Genomic DNA, 23263 nt, shown 5'->3' on the forward strand with positions numbered 1-23263 from the left:
AAAGTCTGGATGTCAGATTGGTCAACTGGATTCAGGATTGGCTGTCCGATAGGTATTAGAGAGTTGTGTATGGTGTGGCAGTTTCAAGGAAGCAGAGGTTTACAAGTGGGTCCCACTAGGCTCAGTACCGGGACCTATATTGTTTAATCTTTATATCAATGACATTGTCAGTGGATTGCAAGGGGATATTCAATTGTTTGCAGATGATGCGAAGCTGGGAAGGATTATTAGTAATAGTCAGATGCAGCAGCCCTGCAAGAGGATTTGAATAAGCTAGATAGATGGGCAAATGAATGGGGGTTTCAGTTTAATGCAGGAAAATGTAAGGTCTTGAGGTTTGGGAAACATAGATGGTACACTGCATACTCTATGGAAGGAGTTATACTGGAGGAAGTAGGGGAGACAAGAGATCTGGGGTTGATGATTGATAGAAACCTGAAATTTAGGGGACATATTGCAAAAGTGGTGAAGGTGACACAGAGGATTGCTTCAATAATGAGAAGGATGCTGACCTGCAGTGATAAAACAGTTATCATTCTGTTGTATAAGACACTGATCAGACCACACTTGGACTATTGTTCTCAGATTTGGTCCCCAGGATTTGAAGGGGATAAATTAAATGTGGAAAGGGTACAAAGGCAGATAACAAAGATGGTTTCAGGACTGTACAATGATAGTTATGAGGATCGGCTGGGAGAATGTGGACTGCAGAGTTTGGTGGATGGAAGAAGGAGAGGTGATATGATTGAGACTTTTAAACTGTTGAGAGGTGGTTACAGGGTTGACACTTTTGGAGTTCTCTCGCTTGGTTGAACAGTGGGAAGGAGTGATGACAAGAGGCCATCCCTGGAAGTTACGAAAGGAAACTGTGAGCAAGAGGATGAGGAGTGGTTTCGTTGCATGGAAAGTGGTTGAACCATGGAATGCATTGCCTGATGGGGTGGTGAGAGCGAGAATGGTCAATGCGTTTAAGGAGTGGTATGATAGACTTTGTGTTTCTTGGGGGGGGGGGGGACCTCCCCTCGATGAGTCTTGATAGACTTTGTGTTTGGAAGGACCTCCCATTATGAGTCTTTTGACTCCATGGAGGCCTGAATAATAATAATCTTCTTCTTCTTCTTCTTCTTCCTAACATGGAATATAGGCCATGTGGCCTGTTCCGGTCTCATGCCATCTCTTTCTTGGTCTTCCGATTCTTCTTTTTCCACTTATTTTGTAATAATAATAATAATAATAATAATAATAATAATAATAATAATAAATAACATTATATCTTACATATCAGCTATATGTATATGAAATAATGTATCCAAAGTATTTCAAGCAGTTAATTTGTTTAAAAATTTTATTTTCAATCATTATTTTATTTCTGCCTTTAATAGCCTTTAGACGGTCCTTTAAAATCCATGCTCTTTCCCCCCTCCACCACATCAGCTTTTTAAGTCTAATATCAATTCCATATGCAGACAGTTCATTGAAAAACATTATTATTATTACACCCTCAATAGAGTCAGAAGATTCATCATAGGAGGTCATTCAACTGACAGCATATTTATCATTCCAAATCTTAAAATCCTTAACGCTCTTGTATTAACAACACATTCTGGTAATGCGTTCCATTCACTGACAATTCTCCATGTAAAAAACATACTCCTGACACCCTCTTCACCACACTTTTACATAAATGCCAGAAATGGCCACTGGTTTTTCCCCCCACCTTCTACTCTTTTTATAATCCCATCTGGATAAATCTGATAACATCCTCTAACTAACTTAAATGTCTCTATCATATCACCTCTTTTCCTCCTATCCACCAAACTGTGCAATCCACATTTTTTTGCCTCTCTCCATAGCTAGCATTCCAAAGTTCTTATGTTGTCTTAGTCACTTGTCCCTGGACCCTCTCCAATGTTTCCACATCACACTGAAAACCAGGTGATCAAATTTGAGTGCAATATTCCAAGTGTGGTCTGACCAGTGCTTTATACAGTGGCACAATCAGTGTTGCAAAGGCTACATATAGTAGTGCTACCATGATAAGAAGTACTTTAACATGTAGGGATAAGGAAGTACTTCTTATTATAGCAGCACTACTATGTGTAGCCTTTGCAACACTTGCCATATGCTCTCTAAACTTTAGTCTACTGCCAACCATCATTCCCAAATCTTGAATATCTTCTGCTTCCTACAATACAGTACACAGTCTTATATTTCTGTGCTCCAAAATGCAACACCTTGCATATACTAATATTAAAACTGCAACCCCACTCCTCTGTCCAAGTCAAAAGTCTATTCAAATCTTCCTGAAGGAAATTAACATCAGCAGTTCTACTTATAATTCTTCCCAACTTTGCATCATACAACTGAAGATTCCCAGTCAGTCCACAAGATGTATCATTTACAAACACGTTAAACAGCAGGTGCCAAAGAACAGAACCCTGGGGCACACCACTGGTTACCCCTCCTTTTTTTTTTGAGACACTGCTCCATCATACACAACTTGCTGGTATCATTCAGAGAGCCAATCTCTAATCCATCCAACATACCATCTATTCCTATAATATGCAGCTTGTACGCTAACTTATCATGTGGTAATCTATCAAACGCTTTTGCAAAGTCCAAGAATATCACTGTATACGATTCTCCCTTATCTAACACACTTGTCACCTTATCATAAAATGCAAGTAAATTGCTAAAACAGGACCTACCCTTTACAAATCCACGCTGACCATCATAAAGAATGCTATGTCCATCAACCCAATCCTTTATTCTATTCCTAACCAATCTCTCCAATACCTTGGAGAGATTGGTTACACAACTGGAGTTATATAGACTGGCCTATAGTTGGAGACTTCTGTCTCAGAACCATGCTTGTGGAGTGGTACTATTTTGCCTTCTTTCCACTACTTAGGAAACCTACCACTGCAACACTTTCATTAAATAATCAGGTCAAGGGCATAGCTAACTGTTGAGCACATTCCTTAAGGATACATGGTGATATGTAATCCAATCCCACAGCCTTATTAACATCTAATCCAATCAACAACTGATACACCTCTGATTCTTTCACTTCCAAGTCTCCTAATACTTGCCTCTCTTCTATATATTTCACCACATCATTTACACCAGTATGATATACACTAATAAAGCGTTCGTTCAATAATTCCATTATATACTTTGTAACTATTATTCTGCTGCTGTGACTAACTACCGGTGTCAACCTGCCATAATTATTCTTTCTCTTGCTTGCCATAAAAATTCCCTTGAGTTAACCTTGGCCTGACCAACAATCTCCCCTCACGCTACACCTTTTCTTTCTTTATCATGTTTGTCACCTTACTAGCCTGTACTTTATACTTTTTCATGGATCCGATCACCACCAACTGTCTTGCACCTCCTCCATAACATTTTCTTTTCAAACACAGCATGTTTGATTTCACTACTCATCCATTTCACTCCTACTCTAATTATTCACAAAAACCTTGGTATGCAGTTATTACATTGCTTGTGTCAGATACTGCCTTGTGAATTTCCATGCACTGTCAACATCTTTTCTGCTCAGCTCATCTACCCAACATAATGATGTTAAATGACTACACGGCTTCCACATATATCCATTTTTGGCAATAACTTTTTTTTTTTGTTTCACCACTTCCCAATCAAGTACCTCATGATCACTCTCACCAACCAGTAGCAGTGTCAATACCTCATTAACAACTACATCTTGTGAAGTTATCACCAACTCCAAAACATTAAACCCTCTAATTGCTTCAGTCACATGCTGCTTAAGATATTTAGCTCTTAGAATTTCAACAAACTCACTCTCCTTGTTCCCATACACTATCTCCTCCTTCTATTCTATATTCCTGTAATTAAAGTCTCCCATCAGGATCACCTTCTTTTTATATACCCAACCAATTTGTCTAAACATTTCACAGTCAGTATTCTCTACATTCCCTGGCCTATAACAGCATCCTAGTATATCAGATATACTAGCCTGTTAATTTCAACTTCACACCACACAGATTCATCTGTGTGTGAACTATCAACTTCTACAATTTGTGGACACAATTCCTCTGCAATCATTAACAGTACTCCCTCCCCTTCCCTCCTCTTTTCACATCTTTGTCTTTGTCCTGTCGTACAATCCATTTAGTTATGTTATCCTGCTTCACCAGCTGATCATTTACTGCATTAACTTCTTAACTTTGTGTTCTTAGAAAACAACAGCTTCTAAATGTCCAACACCAAATCCGTTCAAATGCAATCCATCAACTTTAAATCATTCCAACTTTCCTTCAAATTCATTCTATAGATTTACAAACTGAATCACCTTTGCCTCATACAAACTCAACCATATTACTATTTATTATCTCTGCTCTCCTTTTCAATTCAATATTGTCATATGTGGGCAACAAGCTAATGACTTTTCCAACAACTTTATTATCCTTTACCTGCCACAACAACTTCCTCAAGTCTCTATCAACATTCTTTTTTCCCCCAACTGTCATTTGTGCTCATGACTACCACTAAATTTGACGCCTGTTCTTTTCTTTTCTGCAACACTTCATTTTAGCTATTATTTCACAGTTCCACCTGAAAGCATGTTTTGCGCACTTTATTAGGCATCATACCTCTAATGATCGAGTCCCCATACAATGATATACAACTATCCTTTGGCTTATAAATTATAAATTAAGTCATACCACCTTTACCACGAGTTGCCCCAGTCCTGAAAATACTTCAGGTGCAAACTTTGTTTGCTTACACTTGGATAAAGGATTAAAACAAGTATATAATTTCTTGGTATCTTTAATTTATAGTATAACAAAGTGCAAAAACTTCCAAAAACCTCCAACAATATCCTTTGGCTCTTTCTTTGTAATACTAACTTTCTCCTTCTCATCAACCAATCTCTTCTTTAGATGTTTGATATCCTCTTCCAGATGTTTCATTTCACTTTTCATTTTCACTAACTCTTGCCTAAGCTACTACAGTCCCAACTCTTGCTCCCTTTTCTAATCGTTCTAATCTATCAAGACACTTTTCACATATGTTAATGCTTTCCTTCTTTTTGTTTACCCAAACAGTCCACTAATCTTTCACATTTTTCAGTGCATACATACAGCAATTTTCATAATGCATCCACTATGAAAAATCCAAGGCAGAACTTGATCTTCATACGAAGCTTTCCTTGCCATTGACATGTACTTCTTTATGGATGCCATTTTCAGAAGCAGAAATCTGTAATTGTTAATTACTCTAACAGAGTTCAATTCTATTTCAACTACCAATTGAAGGTCTTTCAGTATGGTCACCTGTTCATATTAATTATGTAAAAGAGTTGTACATATAACATTGACAGACCAAATATTATAGGATGCATGATATAATGATCTTAGATACTTTTCCACTTTCAGCACATCTTACTATATATAGGAAGTACAGGCCACATTTTTCAGAGGATCTTCATTTGTAAGAATACCACATTAGATAACAACAATGTCACTGTATAAGATGAAAACTGTTGTATAAATGAATTTGAAATGTAATAGCACAGTCAAAACAAATGAATTAAAATTTACAAAATTATCATCAAAAATTTGCATGTGCAAGTGTGTGTGTGTGCATACTGTTTGATTTATCAATATTAAGGTATTTCAATTTCATTGCTGTATATTATTATTATTATTAAGCGAGATCTCCAGGGAGTCAGAGACTTATCGATGGAGGCCACATACTACACACACACTAGCTATCATACTTATTCTTGAATTCATTCACACTGCTTGCACTCACAACATCCAATGGCAATCCATTCCAATCACGCACCACCCTCTGAGAGAAAAATCCAGCCCTCACACCCTTCTTGGCGGCCTTCATTCTCAGCTTCCAAGGATGTCCTCTCATCATTTCCCCACCCACCGTAAATTGAAAAATTCCATCAATCGAAATCCTGTATGACCCTTTCAGAAGTTTGTAAGTCTCAATCATATCACACCTCTTTCTCCTGTTTGTGGTGTCTGCAGCCTACAAATTCTAATCTGTCTTCATAATCAGTATTCCACAATCCTGATATCATTTTTAACATTCTCCTTTGTACTCTCTCCAATATATCAGAATCACAACGGAAACCAGGAGACCAGACCTGCACACAATAGTCCAAGTGAGGTCTTATCGGCCTTGTAAAGAGGCAAAATAACATCCTTATCTTTACATGTGAACGTTCGTTTCTGAATTGCAATTATCTTTTAAGTTGTATTTGCAATCTTTGACACATGGCCCCTAAACTTCAACTTCCTATCTATTAACACTCCAAGATCCCTAGCCTCATCAGTTTCTTCTAGCCTAATCCCACCAATATAATACGACATTGGATATCTAATCATGCCGAAGGGAATGACTTTACATTTACTGACATTGAACTGACACCCATTTTCCCATGCCCACAATTACAGCCTATTTAAATCATTCTTCAAAGACTGCATATCAGCAACATTTCTGATTACCCTACCTATCTTTGCATCATCAGCAAATAACTGTATGTCGCTTGTCAAATCCTTCCCAATATCATTAATGTACAGATTGAATAACAGTGGACCAAGTGGACTGATCCTTGTGGTACACCACTTGTTACCTTAAACCTTTCAGACTCAGATCCCCCATATCACTTTTTGATATCTGTCGGTCAGCCATCCTCTTATCCATACTAATATTATATAACCCAAACCCATTTTCTCCAATTTATGCAGCAGTCTGCCATGCTGTATTCTGTCAAAAGTCTTAGCAAAATCCAAAAGTATCATGGTGTATCCATTCCCCTTGTCTAGTTCAATGGCAACATTGTTATAGAATGTGAGCAATTTGCTAAAACATGACTTTCACTTATTAAATCCATGTTGTTCATTGCAAAGTAGAGATCCAATGCCAACCCATTTCCGAATGCGGGTTCTAACCAATTTTTCCAAAATCTTCACCACCACTCCTGAGATACTAATTGGTCGATATAAATGCAGCTATAGGTTTTAAAAAATAAGGCTTAAAAATTATAGGCTGGAACATGTTTAGTAAGAAAATTAACCATAAGTTGGTAGAGCATTCTAGTTTGTTAAGGCTAATGTATTAATCCTTCCTCAATTTATATTTGATCAGAAAGAGACTAACAGGGGAAAATTCTCCATGCTTGCTATGCTTGCTGCACAAGCTCATTAATTGAGAAAGAAGTATATTTATTTGTTAATAAATGCATGCGTTTATAAGCATTCCATTTAGGCTTTTATTTTTGTAGACAGAAGAAGTCTTAACCTTGGGCGGCAATAATTGAGCTTTGCATTGTGTATCAAAGGCCAATGCTTGCTCAGTTGTAGGAGCTTCCACGTCCTCACAGCAGCACTGTGATTTCATGCGCACGCATAGCCATTTCACATCGTCTCATTCTGTTGCTTAAACGTAGGCTATACGTAGCCAACGTAGCTTTAGCCATTGAGCTTCAGCCAGCCTTTACAAGTGAGCGTGTTGCTTGGGAAAATTAAGTTACAACCATCTTTTTATGATGATGTTATTGACCAGTTCATAAAGAAGAACTGTAGGGTAAAATTTGTATTCAAGTAGCTAAATTGAAAAAGATAGAATATCATTTGTAAAATAAATGTTGTATTTCTATGATTAAATGTACATAAATTTCTAAATATATAGTTTTGAATGGTCAGTAATTCATTATTCCGCAAATCAGACTTCAATCACACCTCTCACTCCCTCATGAATTTCAAGACCAGCATTCGCCCCTGGAGACTAACATATAAACCAACTACTTAACCATATCAAGAGATATGGCACCTATTGGGTGGCAATTAGCATTATTAAAGAAAATAAAGAAAATCTTTTATCAGAAGACAGTGCCCATGCACAGCATTGTCATGTTATGGGTATTGAGACCTCTTGTTTTGTGGACACGATTTAAAAACAAAAAGGAAGACTAGGTATGGGAGCTAAAAATAACAATGAATAGTAATGTGCCATCCATTCTTAAAAATGCCATTAGAACAAAGGAGTGCTTCTTCTTATTCTTATTTTTAGACATTTTCTGTCCACTGCTGGATGAAGGCCTCCTCCAGATCCTTCCACCTTTCTTTGTTCTAGGCAATGGTTGACCAATTTTTCCCAACAAAATTTGACAATTCATCACTCCACCTTCTTTAAGGATGTCCTTGCCCTCAATTCCCTTATTTTGGAATCCAGTTTGTTAGTATGGTGTTAGTGTGTTCCATCGCTCATTTTCTCTTCTGGATAAATGTCCAATTCTATTTCAACTACCCATTTCCATTTTAATCACTTGTGGTGAAGAATGATGTCAGTGATATGAGTCTGGCTACTTATCCAGGTGTTTTGCTTCTTATCTTTTAATCTGATGCCTAGCATCAGCCTCTCCATTTCTCTTTGTGTTTATTTGTCAGTGCTTTTGTTAGAGACCAAGTTTCTCAACCATATATGATGAGTGAAAATATACACTGGTTAAATGTCTTCCTTTTTACACAAAGTGGGACATCATTGTTTTGAAAAATGCTTTTCAATTTTCTGAATGCACTCCAGGCAAGTTGAATTCTTGTATTTATTTCCTTTTGGAGTCTACAGTTTAGATCAATGAGATGACCTAAATATGTATATGAAGAGACTCTTTCCAAGAAACTGTTTTCTATTATTATCTTTTTTGGTGTTACAAAATTATTAAACATGATTTTAGTTTTTTCTCTGTTTATTTTTAGACTGACTTTTCTGCTTTCATGATATAGATCTTCTATCATTATATTAAGGGCTTCTGGAGTGTTTGCAAAAATTATGATATCATCTGCATATTTTAGGTGTGTTAAGTTTCTGTTATTAATTTTCATGCCAAAGTTTGTCCAGTTTATATTGTTAAATATTTCTTGAAGGACTGCTGTAAAAAATTTTTTGGCGATAGAGTCTCCTTGTTGGACACCTTTTTCAATTGATATTTTATTGCTATTCATGTGAAGTTGGACTGTTGCAGTGTGGTATATTTCCTGGAGGAGATCCATATATTCTCCAGGAACTCCCTGATTCTGAAGTGCTTTGATTATTGCATAGTTTTGATGGAATCAAATGTTTTTTCATAATCAATAAAGGCTAAACAGAGAGGCAATTGGTTTTCTTCTGCTTTCTCTATTATTTGTTTTACTGCATGAATACAATGATTTGTGTTAAAGCCTTTACACAATCCTGCTTGTTCTGCAGGTTGATTTGAGTCTAGAAGAGGGGTTAACCTGTTTGTTATTACTTTTGTGAGAATTTTGTACAGACTGGAGAGAATGCTAATTGGTCTATAGTTCTTTACTTCTTCTTTGTCCCCTTTTTAAATAACAGTATCAGATAGCATTTTTCCAGTTTTCTGGTATCTTTCCCTCTTTTAAGTATAGATTTAGTAAGTTTGTGACATGGTGAATTATGTTGTTTCCTCCCCATTTAATCAATTCTATGTGAATCTGGTCTTCACCAGGACATTTTCCATTTTTCATTTGTTTTAATGCTTGTTTTATTTTATCTGAGGTGAATGGGGTATGAATTCCATATATGAAGATTTATTTATATTTGCTTTATCTATTGAAGAATCACTATAGAGTTCTTTATAAAATTCTTCTAGTCTGCTTAGGATTTGTTCTTTGTTCCTTATTGTAGTTCCATTCTTATCTTTTATTGCAGTTATTCGACTTTTAACAACTGACAAATGTTTTCTTAGCATTTTCATATTTTTATTGTTTTCAATTGTTTCTTTTATTTTTGTAGTGTTATAAGATCTTATTTAATTTCTCATCTTTTTTCTTATTGTTTTGCATAGTTCTGCACATTCTATTTTAGAAGTTAAGTTTTTGTCTTGTTTCATATTACATCTCTTTTTTTAGTAGTTGTAAGGATTCCTATGAAAGTTTATGGTATTTTTGTTGTTTCTTGCTTTTGAATTCATTGGCTGCTGAGATTATTCCTTCCATTAGGTTTTTGCTTATTTTATTTATGTCTTTTTCAAATATGTTTATTAAGTCAAGTTTTTGATTGAGTTTTTCTTTGTAATTCTTCTTTTTGTTTTCAATAGGTTTTAAGTGAAAACTTCTTGATATTTTGTTGTTTAGCCATTTTATTCTTTCTAATTTGGGTTTTATTTTAATTTTTGCTCTCACAAGTTGGTGGTCACTTCCTGTTTTTACTTGATTTAGTACTGATGTATCTTGGACTATTTCTTTATTATTACACAGTATATAATCTATTTCATTTTTTATTTTTCCATTTGGACTTCTCCATGTTCATTTTCTTTTGGGGGCTTTCTTAAAAAATGTATTCATAATGTAAAGCTTGTTACTGACAGAGAATTCTGTAAGAGCCATTCCTGAGTTGCTGCTTGTACTGTAAACATATGGTCCTATTGTGTCTATTTGGTGAGAGGAATGCTTGGCATTTTGGCATTAAAATTGTCCATTACTATAATAAAGTTCTGATTGCTATTTCTTTTTTTGTGTAGAGTGTGCTGCAGTGAATCATAAAATGCTTCTATCTCTTCAATAGTATGGGATGAGGTGGGAGCATATATTGTCCATAAAATTGTCCATTACTATAATAAAGTTCTGATTGCTATTTCTTTTTTTGTGTAGAGTGTGCTGCAGTGAATCATAAAATGCTTCTATCTCTTCATTAGTATGGGATGAGGTGGGAGCATATATTTGGATGATCCTGATCTCCCATGGTGCTTAAGGGTCAAAGCTGTATAACTGAGAGGAGACCTCCACATAGCCTTTAAAGGAATGCGGAGAACCGACCAGGGCTTCTGACCTAATGTCCAATCCTCACCTTCTCGTGGTGCACCCTGTTGGGTATCTACTTTGATACTGAACGAACGAGGATGGGCTGGCAATTTGGGATTTAGCCGACCAAATTGTATTCTTATTGGTTAAACCAAAATAAAAAATGATGGTACAATATGACAAAATTTCATGCCGGCTGGGGCGTCGCCCGGTTAAACAAGGCCCCCGTTGTTTTCGCCAGGGAACCAGGGCGAACAGCGAAAAGTCAGCTACTGGAACAAATCTGAAAACAAACCCCAACTCAACATCACCAGAGTTAAAGATCGGTACTATCAACGTAAGAAGCCTGAATGGCAAAGAAACGGAGCTAGCTGAGGAATTAGATAAGTACCAGATCGACATAATAGGGGTGACTGAAACAAAAAAGACCAAAACTGGTGAGATCTTTCTGAGCAATAAATACAAAATGTTATATTCAGGCAATAACAATCAAGGAAAAGAAGGAGTAGCCATAGTATTCAACACAAAATACGAGGTTAATCTTCTTGAATGGCAGTCAGTCTCAAGTAGAGTAATGTGGGCAAATATGAGAATGGGGAACTGGACAATGAGACTTATTTGTGCCTATGGTCCCACAGAAGGTTCTACTAAGGTAGAAGTGGAGGAATTTTTTGAGTCTTTAGAGAAAGCAACTGCCACAATGAAAAAGGAAAAGTTGGTCCTTGTTGGGGATCTAAACAGCAGAGTAGGAAATGATTGTCAGACATACAAAGATATTTTGGGAAAATTTGGAGAAAAGAGCAAAGCTAATAATAATGGCAAATATCTGTTGGATTTCTGCTCAGGACATGGACTGGTTATTACTAACACCATGTTCCAACATAAAAATGTGCACAAATTCACATGGAGAGAAGAGGCTAAGAATAAGAAAAGTCTCATTGACTATGTTATTGTTGATAGTGATGTTTTCTCCCTGGTGCAAGACACCAGAGTGTACAGAGGATTTGAAATTGGAAGTGATCACTATTTAGTCTTGAGCAGGATAAAATTGAATTTCATATTGAAAAGAATAACATGTAAGAAAGTTTTAAAGCGAATAAAAGTTGAGCAGCTCTCAGATGTAAACTGTAGACTAAAATACAGAAATATTATTGAAAGGAAAATGAAAGAGTTTGAGAACAGGAATCAAACCTTGGAGATTCAGTGGCAAACTCTGAAGGAAACATTGATTGATTCTGCCAGAGAGGCATGTGGTGAGGTTGTGTGCAAAGATAAAAAATCAGAACTCCCTGGTGGACACAGGAAGTTAAAGAGCCAGTGAAGGAAAAGAAGAAAGCATATCAAAAGTTCCTGGCAAATAAGTCAGCTTTTACTCTTACAGAATACAGAGACAAATGTAAGAAAGCTAAACAGTGTGTAAAACTAGCTAAACAAAAGTCATGGGAGGACTTTGGCAAGAATATAGAAAATAAATATCAAGAAGGTGGCAAAATATTCTGGAGGTTGTTGAAGAAGCTTAGGAATGGAGGAAAGAGTGCTGTAAAAGGAATTAGAGATGATAAAGGTGACATGAAAACAGGAGAAAAAGATATCCTTGAAGTATGGAGTAATTACTTTGAAAAACTGCTAATTGAAACAAACAGTGATGACAGCACAGTGATAAAAAACACTGACCAGGCATGCAGTCAGGAATACATATCCATACTTGAAGTAGAAAAAGCCATCAAAGGCTTGAAATGTGGAAAGGCTGCAGGAGTAGATGATATTCGACCAGAAATGCTGAAGTATGGTGGTATAAAAGTCTTACAGTGGCTGCACTGCATAGTTTAGAAAGCCTGGACAGAGGGACGAATTCCCGATGATTGGAGTAGAGTTCTCATAGTACCCATATATAAAAAGGGAAATAAAACTGAATGTGAGAATTACAGAGGTATTTCCCTACTGAGTGTTCCTGGCAAGATCTATGCAAGTATACTTGAGAAACGGTTGAGAAGAATTGTGGAAGAAAAGCTTGGTGAAGAACAAGCTGGATTCAGGCCAAATAGAGGCTGTCAGGATCAGATCTTCACTTTACGACAAATAGTCGAGAAAGCATGGGAATATAACAAAGATCTGTATTTAAGTTTTGTCGATTTGGAAAAGGCATATGACAAGGTGCCAAGAGAGAAGCTATTCAATACGCTGCAGTTATATGGTGTCAATGGGGCATTATATCAAGCAATACTTTGTCTTTATTTGAGTTGTGAGTCAGCAGTTAGAATTGAAGGAAGTACAGGAAGATGGTTTAATGTTAAATCTGGTGTGAGACAAGGATGTACATTATCCCCTCTGTTATTCATTATCTATATGGATCACATTATGAAGGAATGTGGTATTAAACCTGATATCAAAATTGGAGATGTTAATGTCAGCTCTTTGCTTTATGCGGATGATGTTATACTTCTAAATAAATCCGCTACAAGTCTGCAAGATTCTCTGACTAAATTGAATAGCTGTTGTAATAGATATGGTATGAAGGTCAGCAATAAAAAGACAAAGACAATGAAAATAGGCAGAATCATTGAAAATGTCAACTGTGTTGTGAATGGAGAACCTGTGGAACAAGTAAAACATTTCAGCTACTTAGGCACAATTTTTAGTGAAGATGGTAAACTAAATATAGAAATAGACAGCAGAATCAGCAAAGCTGGTGTCGTGGGAAGTCAATTTAATAAATTCATATGGAATAAGAAGGAGATTAGTCGGAACACTAAATTAGCTGTATACAAGACAGTGTTCAAACCAATTTTAACTTATGGATCTGAGAGCTGGGTCAGAAGTAAAACACTTGACCAAAGACTAGAGACCGCAGATATGAGGGTCCTGAGAAAGATTAGAGGCGTGAACAGATGGCATCAATGGCAATATCATATTAAAAATGAAGATATTAGGAAAGAACTTGACATTGTCAGCATCCAGGAATGCGTTAGCAGAGCTAATCTCAGATGGTATGGTCACTTAAATAGAATGGGAGAGGAAAGATTAGCAAAACAAGTGTTCTCTGCCAGGTTGGCAGGAAAACGACCCAGAGGAATACCAAGATATAGTGATATCTTGGTCTTGGATTGATACGGTACAAAGTGCCTTAGACGATAGAAATATAAGATCTGATAATGTTGGAGTCTTGACAAGTAACAGACTGATTTGGAGGAAAATTGTAGATAGGAAGTTAGTAATGATGTAATTTTTTCATGTAGTACTGTCATATCCTGTACACCCCTTGAGGGTACCTGGCAGGAATTTGATGATGATGATGATGATTTTAAGTTTCGAGTTTATTTTAAGTGTGATTTCTATTATTCTTTCATCTGTATAATTAAATTCTTCTATAAGGTGTGCAGTTGTTTTCTTAATTAGAAATCCTACTCCATATTGTCCTTTTCTTTTCCCATAACAGTATAAATAATCTCCATTTTTTAGTTTTATTAAATGTTTATCCTGCCTGCATACTTCACTTAAGCCTATAATGTTCCATTTAATATGTTTTAGTTCTTGCTGTAAGATGGTCAGGTCTTCCTTATCTTTAAGTGTTCTACAATTAAATGTCCCAATATAGAAGAAAAGAGGATTGCATTGATTACTATTATATTTATGAGTTCTTTAAGCTATTCCAGCGTTGCTTATTATTTGGGAAAGTTTCCTGACTGCATCATGCTCTGATCTCCATAAATGGTTTCGATCAGAGTAGTCATATAGTTGGGGAAATTTAGTCACATCCAGTGTTTGCCCATTATGGACATGGGCTTTATGGCCCATGTCCATAATGGGCAAACACTGGATTTCTTTCTTCTTCTTTTTCTTGGCATTGCAGTGGAGGGGTTATGGCCTAATCTCCCATGCTGGCCACATAACGTCTCGGAAAATGCATTTTATAGCTTTTTGCCAGCCCTTTACTCAGCATCAACTTTGCCATGACTTATTATAACACCACGTTTCCCAGGGAGGGGGGTGGTCCACATGGAGGTGTGACACTAAGACTTCATTGAAATACTGGCACTGTCATCTATATCAGTTCCATTTGGGTTTTTGACTGTGTTGTAGGTTGCCAGCCCACCATGGAAATCCATCATCATCATCAACTTCCTGCCATGTACCCTCAAGGGGTGTACAGGATATGATAGTACTACATAAAAAATTTACATCATTACTAACTTCCTATCTACAATTTTCCTCCAAATCAGTCTGTTACTTGTCAAGACTCCAACATTATCAGATCTTATATTTCTATCGTCTAAGGTACATTGTACCGTATCAATCCACCTATATCTTGGTCTTCCTCTGGGTGGTTTTCCTGCCAACCTGGCAGAGAACACTTGTTTTGCTAATCTTTCCTTGCGTATTCTGTTTAAGTGACAATACCACCTGAGATTAGCTCTGCTAACGCATTCCTGGATGCTGACAATATCAAGTTCTTTCCTAATATCATCATTTTTAATATGATATTGCCATTGATGCCATCTGTTCACGCCTCTAATCTTTCTAAGGACTCTCATATCTGCGGTCTCCAGTCTTTTGCCAAATGTTTTACTTCTGACCCAGCTCTCAGATCCATAAGTTAAAATGGGCTTGAATACTCTCTTGTATACAGCTAATGTAGTGTTCCGACTAATTTCTCTCTTATTCCATATGAATTTATTCAATTGACTTCCTACCATACCAGCCTTGTTGATTCTATTGTCTATTTCCATATTTAATTTACCATTTTCACTAAAAATCGTGCGCAAGTAGCTGAAATGTTTTACTTGTTCCACAGGTTCTCCGTTCACAACGCAGTTGACATTTTCAACGATTCTGCCTATTTTCATTGTCTTTGTCTTTTTATTGCTGACCTTCATACTATATCTATTACAACAGTTATTCAATTTAGGCAGGGAATCTTGCAGACTTGTAGCAGATTTATTTAGCAGTATAATATCGTCTGCATAAAGCAAAGAGCTGATATTAACATCTCCAATTTTGATATCATGTTTAATACCACTTTCCTTCATAATGTGATCCATATAGATAATGAATAACAGAGGGAATAATGTACATCCTTATCTCACTCCACATTTAACATTAAACCATCTTCCTGTACTTCTTTCAATTCTAACTGCTGACTTACAACTCAAATACAGACTAAGTATTGCTTGATTATAATGCCCCATTGACACGATATAACTGTATTGAATAGCTTCTCTCTTGGCACCTTGTGATATGCCTTTTCCAGATGGACAAAACTTAAATACAGATCTTTGTTATATTCCCATGATTTCTCCACTATTTGTCGTAAAGTGAAGATCTGATCCTGACAGCCTCTATTTGGCCTGAATCCAGCTTGTTCTTCACCCAGCTTTTCTTCCACAATTCTTCTCAACCGTTTCTCAAGTATACTTGAGAAACGGTTGAGAATAGATCTTGCCAGGAACACTCAGTAGGGAAATACCTCTGTAATTCTCACATTCAGTTTTATTTCCCTTTTTATATATGGGTACTATGAGAGCTCTACTCCAATCGTCAAGAATTTTCCCCTCTGTCCAGGCCTTCTGAACTATGTAGTGCAGCCACTGTAAGACTTTTATACCACCATACTTCAGCATTTCTGGTCAATTATCATCTACTCCTGCTGCCTTTCCACATTTCAAGCCTTTCATGGCTTTTTCTACTTCAAGTATGTATTCCTGACTGTATGCCTGTTAAGTGTTTTTTACCACTGTACTATCACTGCTTGTTTCATTTAGCAATTTTTCGAAGTAATTACTCCATACTTCAAGGATATCTTTTTCTCCCGTTTTCAAGTCACCTTTATCATCTCTAATTCCTTTTACAGCACTCTTTCCTCCATTTCTAAGGCTTCTTCAACAATCTCCAGAATATTTTGCCATGTTCTTGATATTTATTTTCTATGTTCTTGCCAAAGTCCTCCCATGACTTTTGTTTAGCTAGTTTTACAAAGTGTTTAGCTTTCTTACATTTGTCTCTGTATTCTCTAAGAGCACAAGATGATTTATTTGCCAAGAACTTTTGATATGTTTTCTTCTTTTCCTTCACTGCCTCTTTAACTGCTTGTGTCAACCATGGAGTTCTGATTTTTCTATCCTTGCAGACAACCTCACCACATGCCTCTCTTGTTAAATCAATCAGGGTTTTCTTCAAGGCTTGCCACTGAATCTCCAAGGTTTGGTTCCTGTTTCTCAAACTCTTTCATTTTTTCTTCAATAATCTTTGTGTATTTTAGTCTGCAGTTCACATCTGAGAGCTACTCAACGTTTATTTGCTTTAAAACTTTCTTACATGTCATTCTTTTCAATATGAAATTAATTTTATCCTGCTCAAAACTAAATAGTGATCACTTCCAATTTCAAATCATCTGTACACTCTGGTGTCCTGCACCAGGGAGAAAATATCACTAACAACAATAACATAGTAAATGAAACTTTTCTTATTCCTTGCCTCTTCTTTCCATGTGAATTTGTGCACATTTTTATGTTGGAGCATTGTGTTAGTAATAACCAGCCCATGTCTTGAGCAGAAATCCAACAGGTATTTGCCATTATTATTAGCTTTGCTCTTTTCTCCAAATTTTCCCAAAATATCTTTGTATGTCTGACAATCATTTCCTACTCTGCTGTTTAGATCCCCAACAAGGACCAACTTTTCCTTTTTCATTGTGTCAGTTGCTTTCTCTAAAGACTCAAAAAATTCCTCCACTTCTACCTTAGTAGAACCTTCTGTGGGACCATAGGCACAAATAAGTCTCATTGTCAAGTTTCCCATTCTGATATTTGCCCAGATCACTCTACTTGAGACTGCCTGCCATTCAAGAAGATTAGCCTCATATTTAGTGTTGAATACTATGGCTACTCCTTCTTTTTCTTGATTGTCATTGCCTGAATATAACATTTTGTATTTATTGCTCGAAAATATGCCACCAGTTTTTGTCTTTTTTGTTTCAGTCACCCCTATTATGTCAATCTGGTATTTACCTAATTCCTCAGCCAGCTCCATTTCTTTACCATTCAGGCTTCTTATGTTGATAGTACCGATCTTTAACTCTGGTGATGTTGAGTTGGGGTGTGTTTTCAGATTTGTTCCAGTAACTGACTTTTCGCTGTTCACCCTGGTTCCCTGGCCAAAACAATGGGAGCCTCGTTTAACCAGGCGATGCCCCAACCGGCATGAAATTTTGTCATGTTGTACCATCATTTTGAATATTGGTTTAAGCCAATAAGAATACAATTTGGTCGGCTAAATCCCAAATTGCCAGCCCATCCTCGTTCGTTCAGTATCCAAGTAGATTCCCAACAGGGTGCACCACGAGAAGGTGAGGATTGGACATTAGGTCAGTTTTGCAGAAAACCCTGGTCGGTTTTCTGTATTCCTTTAAAGGCTATGTGGAGTTATACAGCTCTCAGTTATACAGCTTTGACCCTTAAGCACCCTGCAAATCCTTCCCAGGCTTAACTGTGCTCAACATGCTACAAGTATGACTGATGGCTAGTCAGCCAAGATCCTGGTAAGAGAACACAGTTAATTCTCCCCAAGTTGCTGTTTCAGTCATGCCATCATCTGAAAAGTATTGGAAATAATAGAATCTGAGCCTTAACATATAGGAATGCTTTACCAACAGCTTGTTCCTAGTAATTACTTGAGCAGCATACACATATTTGGAAGATTATAAAATACAAAATGGAATATTAGAATCAGAGTATTTCTGAGAATGACATAATGAAATATGTCACAATGACATATTATGACATAGAATGCTGATAATACTAAGTCTTATGTCAAACTGAATTACTAAAAATTTTTGAAAAAAAAAAAAAAAAAAAGAGAGAGAGAAACTCCCATAATCTCGAAGTAATTAATTATTTCAAATCAAGAAAATTTGATCCTGAAAAGTTTCTAATCTTAGGGACACTACTGAGGTTATTCTGAGTAGTTATAAAACTAAAAAATATCTTTTTACCTCCGGGGTGTTCCATATTAACGCATCCTCTGGATCTTTCCCTTTCAAAGCTTTTTTAGCCATTGCAGCCCATTCTTGATGCAGAGGAATGCTGTAGAATCGTAAGTCATTTAAAAAATTCTTTGAGATCTAAAAAGAAAAAATAAATAAATTTTAAAACACATCCATAATGGAAACAGGCAACAGTTTACTAGATGCACTAGTTCAATAAATTAAGGAAAAAAGAGAAAAATTGCAATAACTCTGGGAGAATAAGAAAAAACATGCAAGTCAGGTGGATTGTGGTCTTAGAGAATACAGAGACAAATGCTAAACACTGTGTAAAACTAGTTAAACAAAAGTCATGGGAGGACTTTGGCAAGAATACAGAAAATAAATATCAAGAAGGTGGCAAAATATTCTGGAGGTTGTTGAAGAAGCTTAGGAATGGAGGAAAGAGTGCTGTAAAAGGAGTTAGAGATGATAAAGGTGACATGAAAATGGGAGAAAAGATATCATTGAAGTGTGGAGTAATTACTTTGAAAAACTGCTAAATGAAACAAGCAGTGATGACAGCACAGTGGTAAAAAAACACTGACTAGGCATGCAGTCAGGAATACATATCCATACTTGAAGTAGAAAAAGCCATCAAAGGCTTGAAATGTGGAAAGGCAGCAGGAGTAGATGATATTTGACATGAGAGTACAGACAGTGAGTGACTTTAAGGAATGATATAGTACAGTAACCCTTTGTGTTGCCTAAGATGAGTATTGTGACTCAACTTCCTTATCTCTACTTGTTAATGTGTTCTTCAATAGCCAAGTAATCTTATAGGCTACTTTAGCAATATGTCTTCTAAACTTTAACTCTCTGTCTACCACCACCCCTAAATTTCTAGCTTCATCTATTTACTGGGGTACACTTCCATCAATGTGCTACACAGCTTGTAATCTATTTATCCCAAAATGCATAACTTTACATTTCTCGACATTAAACTGACACCCATGAACTTTTGCCCATACTGACAGCCTATTTAAATCTTCTTGCAAGCTCTCTCGTCTTGATTAACTATTACTCTATCTAATTTTGCATCATCAGCAAACAACTTAATATTTCGTTTCAGGTTATTTCCCATATCTTTTATGTACAAATTAAACAACAATGGTCCCAGGATTAAACCTTGCAGCACACCATTAGTACATGTTTTCGACTCAATTCTGCCCCTACATATACCACTTTGTGATATCTGTCCAGCAGTCACCTTCCTATCCACTTAACCAGTGTCATATCCATTTCCGTTTGTTCTAATTTGCATAACAGAGTTCCATGTGGTATTCTGTAAAATGCTTTTGTAAAATCCAGCAAAATCATCATGCAGCTATTTCTTTTATTCAACTCAGCTGTTACTCTATTATAAAAAGTTAGTAAATTACTAAGGCATGACCAACCCTTCACAAAGCTATGCTGTATCATATTTATACAGTATCATATTTTATCTACCCATTCTTGAGTTCTCTTTTTTTACCAATTTTTCTAGTACTTTTACCATCTATGGCTGAGATACTGATTGGTCTATAATTTGCTACTGCAATCTTAGAACCTCTGTTATGTAAGAGAATGCTTATATAACAGAAGTTAATCTGCAATTGCAAAGAATTTTGCCCTCTTACCACTCCCTTGAAACTTTACCAGAGCTGAGACTTAAATTAAACAGCTTAGTGAAAGGCACTGCCAGTTCCTTTGCACATTCTCTCAAAACCCTAGCTGATATGTCATCTAATCTTACAGCTGTATTTACATTGAGATTCTGCAATATCCTTAGAACTTCAATTCATCCACCTCTGTTTCCAAGTTAATGTCTGTCAAATAGCTTAAAGCAATAACCTCACTAGGATGATATACCCTTGCAAAGTGATCAGTCAGTAACTCGGCTATTTTATCTGTTTCTGTCTCCTCATGATCATCATCACTCATTAAGGTTAATCTTCCATAGTTATTCTTCTTCTTACTTGCCACATAATGAAAGAACTCTTTGGGATTTCCTATAGCCTGCTCATCTAGATTCTTCTCATAATCCAATCTTGCCTGAGCTTGTACTGCTCATGAGCAGTATTGCCAATTTAGCTCTTTTGGAGCTAGATCTAGCTTTTTTTCTTCCCTAGCTCCAAAAATTTTAATCTAGCACCTAGCTCCAAATCTAGCTCCTTCAGAACTAGTTTCAGCTCTTTTTAGTTGTTTTTATAACTTACTGTTAAAGAAATTATTTTAAAAGTTTTCCAGATGTTCGCATTTGATAAGGAATTGTATCTTACGTCTGGTGCGAGCATTGTACACATTTCAAACGCATGATGACGTCAGTCAGTCAGTCACGCGACCCAACAGTCTGCCATTTTGTCGCCTTAAAGTTGATAGCACCGCTACAAGTTAGTCTTTGTACAGTGTTTTGGTTGGTAATTACGATAGCGAGTGGGAAGTTTTCAAAGACTGATCATAATTCGTTGCAGTAAAGAGTTGTATACCCTTCTTCAAAAATGAGGCAAAGAAAAAAATAAAGCTTACAAACAAAAATTTAGTAGGGAGTGTTTGCAAATGGGAATGTTTAGTAAATGGTTGTGCGAAGTTCCTGGTGATGCTACAAAAGGCCACTGTGTTTTGTAGATGTGATATAGCTGCCAAATATTATCAGCTTGTAAAGCATAGCGAAACTAAGAAACATCTTGCTGCAGTTCCATATAAGGCTGTTCCTATTATAAATATGCTTGTGAAAAGTCTGATGAGACTGCAAACTTTGAAGGTAGGTTAGCATTATTTCTTTGTTGTCACTCATCATTCGACAGTTGCAATTATCTAGTAGATCTTTGCAAAAAGATCATCTCAGACAGTCAAATTATGCCAAAGGTAAAAATGCACCGAACTAAGTGCTCTGCAATTGCAAAGAATATTCTAAGTAAGCAATTTGAAGATCTAATTGGGGACATTGGAGATGAAAATTTCAGCTTGCTAATAGTTGAATTCAATGATATCACAGTGAATAAGATTTTAGGAATGGCCATCATTTATTATAGCAAGAAATTTAACAAAATTATGCATACATTTCTGAGCATGGTGGTTCTAGAAAAGTGTGACGCTAGTGGTATTGTGGCTGCACTGAAAAAAGAGCTCTTGACCGAGAAACAGGACATGAAAAATTTCATTGCAGTTGGTACAGACAATGCCAGTGTTATGGTTGGTGTCAATAATGGCATTTATGAACAACAAGGCATATAATCCTTCCTTAATTTTAATTAGATGTGTATGCCATTCATTACAACTGGCAATGTCTCACACTTGTGCAGAATCTCTCCCAAGAAAATTAGAATTTTTAGTTGTGAAATGTATACGTGGTTTTCACATTCTTCTTCAAGACAAGCAGCATACAAAGAGCTGTATCAAACTATCAATGAAAATGATGCTCATCTGAAAATTGTAAGCAATTGTGCAACAAGGTGGCTCTCCATTGAACCTGCAGTAGACAGAATTCTCTGCCAGTGGTTGGAATTAAAAACTCACTTCGAAGTCGTGAGTGTGACTGAGAAATGTTACAAAGCTCAAATTTTGTGGGATATGTACAAAGATAAAAGGAATCTGTTATACCTTTTATTTTTGCATCCAGTTCAAGTTTGGCAAGTTAACAAAATTTTCGAATCTAACAGTGTGGATAAGATGAGATTATTTAAAGACCTTTCTCGTTTGATTCGCTCTATTGCTAATATGTTAGTGCTACCATCATCCACAGTCAACCCTCTAGAATCAGAGATTGATGACTATTTGGATCCCAATCCAAATCTTGGGTACAGATTTGAAAGAAAAATTTCAGAGTTAATGATACAAAAGAAAATAAACTAAATAAAAATAAAATGGACTGAAGTACATCTTAGCAAAATCTTAGAAGTAGAGCAAGACAGTTTCTTCTTGGTCTCTTCAAACAGCTTAAGCAAAGGTTGCCTGAAAACTTGAATATTTTAAGAATAATGTCTTCTTTTTCTGTTGACAATACCCTAAAACATATAAAAGAACCTGTTACACCCATATTAGGAATAATGCTGAAAACAGAAAAGATATTGCTGCTGCTACTGAATACAGTACTATACTATCCACTTAAATAAATGGACAAATATAGAAAACACTGAGCTATTCTGGACTGAAGTACGAGAATATAAAGATGCATTTGAAATGAATCCATTTAAAGAAATTGCTCAGTGTGCAATAAATTTATTAATACTGCCAAATTCTAATGGGGAAATTGAACAAATTTTTAGTTCCATGAATGTAGTTAAAACTAAATTAAGAAATAAGATGGAATTGCCAATGCTGACAGCTATTTTGTCAGGCAAGTATGGCCTTAGGCATAACAACAAGTGCAGACTAGTACAGACTATCAATTACCGGCATCTACACTGAGTATTATTGGAACGATGCCGCATATAATAAAGTTAAAAATCTAAGTGAA

The 23263-nt window shown here is 36.2% G+C and overlaps 1 protein-coding gene across 1 annotated transcript in view; it reads right to left on the reverse strand.

Moving 5' to 3' along the window:
* Positions 1 to 23263, reverse strand: part of LOC150105253 (methylmalonyl-CoA mutase, mitochondrial-like) — a 429676-nt gene that overhangs the window by 396398 nt on the left and 10015 nt on the right. Inside the window, exon 2 of the mRNA XM_090394648.1 lies at positions 18796 to 18924. Coding sequence (XP_090250774.1) covers positions 18796 to 18924 — 129 coding nt within the window. The remainder of the gene's footprint in view (positions 1 to 18795; positions 18925 to 23263) is intronic.

Source organism: Typopeltis vanoorti, chromosome 6 (genome assembly GCF_054136105.1).
Source record: "Typopeltis vanoorti isolate ZY-2024b chromosome 6, IOZ_Tvanoo_1.0, whole genome shotgun sequence".
Taxonomy (NCBI): Eukaryota; Metazoa; Arthropoda; class Arachnida; order Uropygi; family Thelyphonidae; genus Typopeltis; species Typopeltis vanoorti.